General features: G+C 31.7%; 1 protein-coding gene across 1 annotated transcript in view; it reads right to left on the bottom strand.

The window, feature by feature from the left end:
• Window positions 1–4,235, bottom strand: part of prtgb (protogenin homolog b (Gallus gallus)) — a 37,891-nt gene extending 33,656 nt beyond the window's left edge. Inside the window, exons 1-2 of the mRNA XM_016494738.1 lie at window positions 4,169–4,235; window positions 2,599–2,886 (exon numbers count right to left, since the gene is read on the bottom strand). Of these exons, the coding sequence (XP_016350224.1) occupies window positions 2,599–2,886; window positions 4,169–4,235 (355 nt within the window). The remainder of the gene's footprint in view (window positions 1–2,598; window positions 2,887–4,168) is intronic.
• Between the last annotated feature and the right edge of the window lie 1,384 nt (window positions 4,236–5,619).

Genomic DNA, 5,619 nt, shown 5'->3' with positions numbered 1-5,619 from the left:
AATTTTTATTTTTGTATTTCCTGTTTTAATTTTAATTTTTAATTGCATGAATTTAATTTAATTTTAGTTAGTTAAGTTTTAGTAATTTTGTTGGGTTTTTTACATTTTTAAAAAAAAGTATGTCTATATAGTTTTTATTCATTTTTATTTTAGATTTAGTGTTAGTTATTTTAGTACACCAAGTTAAACTAAATAAAAAATTAGAAATGCTGCCCTGGCAACTAGCTGAAATCAATCATTTTTGATATTTTATTTTATCAAATTTTTTTTATATTTTATTATTATTTATAATTAATTTTTAGTATAGTTTTTTATATATATTTTTATTTTATTTTTATATTTTTGATATTTTATTATTATTATTATTATTTAATTTTTTTTATGGTTTTAGTTTTGGTTAACTATAATAATGGCTGATCTATTAGTCTATCACTACAAATAGCCCAAATAATAATTCAACCCCAAACCTCACATCACCATCGATATCTTCCACATCAGAAGCTTCTCTGATCTAGGAGCGTATGGAGCAGCATTCAGCTGTGCTTGAACGGCTCTGGTCTCTTTGCGAAGGTCAGGCCTGAGCCAGTTCAATAAGCACAGCTGTTTCTCTGTCCACAGGTTCATGGCTGAACAAACGTCCCACAGCAGAGCCTTTTCTGCCCCCATCAGAGGGCAGCCGGGGCCACGCGGGACAAAAGACGCCAGCCAATAGCCTTTAACAGATTCCTGCGAGTAACTGACCAAGAAACAATCGCATTGCCAATGACGCAGATTGCATAAAGGAGCATCAAATCTGCTTGTGCATGAGTCAGATTTCAGCTCTTTTGCTGAAGATTATTCAATATTCTACCCCTATAAGGGCTTAAGACTTTCTAGTATAGACATATATTGAAAGAAGCATCACATAACAATAGTTAAATCATCAATGCAATTAATTTCTAATTCAAAGTTTAACATGTATATGGCCTATATTGAATATTTCTACGTTGATTTTGGGAGAAAAACCAGCAGAATTTTAGGATTTAAAAGGTAAATGTTTCATTTGATGTCATTTTATAATGAGTTATTTTTCAATATGAAAATCTGCTTGTGCCTGAGTCAGAGCACATCCTGAGTCCTTAAGAAAATACTTTTTAATATTTTGCCCCCTTATAAGGCATTAAAACTTTCTATTATAGCCGTCTAGTGACAGCAACATAATACAACTATAGTTAAATCACTCGTATTCAATTCAGATCTTTACATGTGTAAGGCCCAGACTGAACACGTGCCTTTTTTCTACATTTTCTACATCGAGAAATCAGCAGATTCTGGGATTTAAACATGGTTAAATATGACTTTTTGAGCAAGTTAATGCTATTCTGCTAGTCTTTCTACTTCAAAATTTCACATTTAGTTCAATATTACTTGCCGGTTCTTTGTAGTTTGTGAAATTTACTAGCAATTTCTGAGAGAAAATTAAGCTTATGTTAAGATTGTGACATTATTTGATCATTAACTATAATTATAAAATGCATTAATGAATAATAATAATAATAAATAAAGTTAATAATAATCATTAATTTCTACTTCAAAATTTCATGTTTAATTCAGTTAAACCGTTTTATAAAAGCAATATGAGCCTGTTGCCGATATATCGGTATCGGCGAATATGCTGCCAATTTGAAATTTTTTTTACAGAACATATAACGCAAATAAAATCAAGTGGACTTCACATGATATTCTGCCATGATTCCAGTTCCAAGGGAACGTACACATTACATTCAAAGGGCATTAAAGTGCGCGAGACGTGAATTTATATTATATTTTTTACAGAAGTATATTATGTCACACTTCACACTTGTGTGTGAAGACAGTAGCGCAAATCCGTGAATGAATGTTTCGAAGTAAAATAAACTTTAATTCAATTCAATTCCATTCAACTTTATTCCGTTAAAAGTTGAATAAACTTCAACTTTACTGTTCAGTGCACTGATGTCAGACTCATTTTGGATAATAAAGTTTATTGTTAAATTGTTAAATGCCCTGCCTCCATCACGTATCTCTGTCACGTCATTATAAGTGTTTGGTCACCACATTTGAGTGATCATTGCAAAAAATGTGTTTATGTATATATATATTCTGTTTATGTATATACTGTATTCTATATATAGTACCAGTCAAATGTTTGGACACATGAATGGGAAAGTGTCCAAACTTTTGACTGGTACTGTACTCTAATATACACAAAGAATATATCGATATCGGCCTTTTTTTTACTCCCTAATATCGGTATCGGCCCCAAAAAACCCATATCGGTCGGGCTCTATAATTTACAACAGCTTCGAATGCGGCTCAGCCAATCAGAATCAAGGACTGGAACACTCTGTTTTATAAAATGCATTAATACACTTAGAATTTGGTGTACAACATATTTTTTTTTATTCAAATAATGTCACAACGCAAAACTAGGCCTCATGTTCTTGAAACTAAATATAATTTCTGAATTTTTTCTTTTGGTTTTGGGCTTGTTGTGCGTGTTTTTGTCAGTATACGGCCTGTTTTCAGCATTTAAAAACAGAAGCAGAGTTTTCCCGCAGTGGTCACATCCATACGTACTTGAGATGGTGAGACGGGATCTTTGGCTCAGGACGGCTCCGTATCTGTTCTGTGCGAGACACTGGTAGAAGCCCTCGTCTGATTGCGCTGAGCTGGAGATGCAGAGCGAGCCGTTGGACAAGACACGCAATCGGCCGCTCTCGTGAAGCTGGAGGCCGTTCTTCCTCCATCGCACGCCGACGGGCGACTCGCCCTGAGCCTGACAGTCCAAAATAACTCTCTCACCGTGAGACGCCGCCACGTCCTTGGGCTCGACGGTGAACGACAGCTCACTAAAGCTAAAAACACCTGCAGAAGAGGAGAGGAGAGAATTAAAAACTGGCATTATTGCATCTAAATTCTGCTTCATCAAACAATGCAACATACTGGTCAAGCGAGCCTCTGAATAGATCTAATCTATTTAGTCACGGTCAACTGGGAGAGAAGAATCATCCTGCCATCGGTGCTTCTGCTGGACACTGATGCATTTGCATTCTAATCTTCATGACTTTGGCTGTTTTTATACAATAAAAAGTGAAAATGGGCCATGTGTTGCTGTGTTAAGAAGCTATTTATACCTGATCTGACCCGTGAAATGGATTCTGTTGTTGCATCTTAATGTAGTCAGGTTGATTCAGTCATATTAAGTCATATTTTTTACAACTGGTTTGATTCATGACACCCACTAATATAAAATAAAATAATAAAAAAAACTGGCTAAACCACTTAAAAAGTGTGTTTTTATTATTATTATTTTTTTTTTATTCAGGTACCTTCGCAAAAATAAAATAAAATACTAATAATATTTGAATCATTCAGGGTGTAATAAAATAAAAATATTGGCTAAACCACTTGAAAACTGTTATTATTATTATTATTATTATTCAGGTACCCTCACAAAAATAGAAAAAAAAACAACTAATATTTGGATAATTCAGGGTGTAATAAAATAAAAATATTGGCTAAACCACTTGAAAAGTGTTATTATTATTATTATTATTATTATTTTATTTTTTATTCAGGTGCCCTCTCAAAAATAAAAATAAAATACTAATAATATTTGAATCATTCAGGGTGTAATAAAATAAAAATATTGGCTAAACCACTTGAAAACTGTTATTATTATTATTCAGGTACCCTCACAAAAATAGAAAAAAAAAATACTAATAATATTTAAATCATTCAGGGTGTAATGAAATAAAAATACTCGTTAAACCACTTAAAAAGTGGTATTCATTCATTCAGATATAAAATATAAAAACACACACAAAAATATTTAATATTGCATATTTGACCTGATAAATATCGCAGCACAAAGCTTATTAAACTTTCCACACCTCTCTCTCTCTCTCTCTCTATATATATATCGTTAAAAACGGTAATATTTACTTGTATCCAAACTCAAACGCCATCGTAAATGCTCAGATTCTGATAATATATTCACTCAACAGTTCAATTCCCATCTAAATAATCTAACAATAACTTAAAACACTCTAATAATCCAATCTGGAGGAAGTTGATCAACCTGGACACCTCCAACCTTTACGCACGAGATTCCTGTCCAAATATACGTAGATATAACACGTTTTACCTGAAAACGACAAAACCCAGAGTATAATCAGCCCCCGCTGATGTGTTTTCCATTTCAAGGACCCCATTTATCGACGATTCACGGTCATTCCGTGCGTAAAATCCGCGTGCGTCCGGAGCGCGTCATGACTCTCCGGAGATCCGATCACTGACTGAAGCTGAAGCTCACGCTGCTCACGCCACACGTCACTCAAGCCCCGCCCTCATTACATATTCACGTCTCATTACGCGTCCACGATTGTGTAACACTGTTATCACTCATCATCATGTCCACCTGTAATATCATCATAATATCAACAACACCCAAACAGCAGTAGCTGAATATAGAAATAACATGTGGGATCATTTAAAAGAAATGCATGAGTAAATAAATAGTTACAAAGTTACAAATAAAGAAAGAAAATAAATGAATGAATGAGGAAAACACAAAAATAAATTCAAGACAAAAAAATGAGTATTTGTTGTAGCAAGTCATTTATTGCTTTATTTATTTTCCTATACATTTATTTTATACAACATAACTGATGTACGGTTAGCAAACTAACAAATGAATATATGCATGTGTGTATGTGTGTGTGTGTATATATACATATATAGTACAAAATATATGCTAAACAAAGGATCCTCTTTTATTATTTTGCCATACATGTACTTTCTGAAAGTTAATAAAATATGTGTTGTTTAAAATGCATGCAGGCATATTCAGATGTATTGATCTTGCGAGCTGCTGTACACCCTTCAGCCTCATCAGACCCCACAGCACAATAAAAGATCAGCTGACACACTCGCTTTCTATTTGCATACATTATTATTATTATATCACAGGAGAAGAGGGCCATGTATATATTATCACTATTACTGAACTAGTATAGTGTTTATTAACTTTTTATTTTGAAAAAAGTTATTTTTTCATTTTCAATATAATTTTAGTTAATATTTTAGTTTTTTTTTTTTTGGTTAAACTGAATGAAAATGTTAAATGTTGCCTTGGTAACTAGCTGAAATAATTTTTAATTAAAAAAAAAAAATTTTTAAATGACAAAACATTTTGTATTAATATTTTGAATTACTTGTTATTAACATATTTTCCAAATTCATTATAATTGTAGTTTACACTTGAGTATTTTTGTTATTTATTATTATTATTATTATATTTTTTACTTCATTTTTAGTTTTAGTTATTTTAGTACATTCATTTAATTGATTAAATGAAAATGTGAATGTTCCTTTGGCAACCAAATGAAATAAAATAAGTTATTCCAGTTAACATTTATGTTTTTTTATATAATAAAAAAATACTTTTTATATTTTCCATTTTTTAGTAATTTTATTTTTGTCATTTTTATCCTTTTTTAATATTTATATACAGTCTTTCTTCATTTTTATGTCAGTTTTAGTTATGAAAATGAGAAATGTTGCCTTGGCAGTTTTAATTTTCTTTGAAATATTTGA

This window comes from Sinocyclocheilus anshuiensis, unplaced genomic scaffold (assembly GCF_001515605.1).
Source record: "Sinocyclocheilus anshuiensis isolate Anshui unplaced genomic scaffold, SAMN03320099.WGS_v1.1 scaffold923, whole genome shotgun sequence".
Lineage (NCBI taxonomy): Eukaryota > Metazoa > Chordata > Actinopteri > Cypriniformes > Cyprinidae > Sinocyclocheilus > Sinocyclocheilus anshuiensis.
Note: the sequence above shows the minus strand (reverse complement) of the source record. Positions and strands in the feature narration are given on the sequence as shown.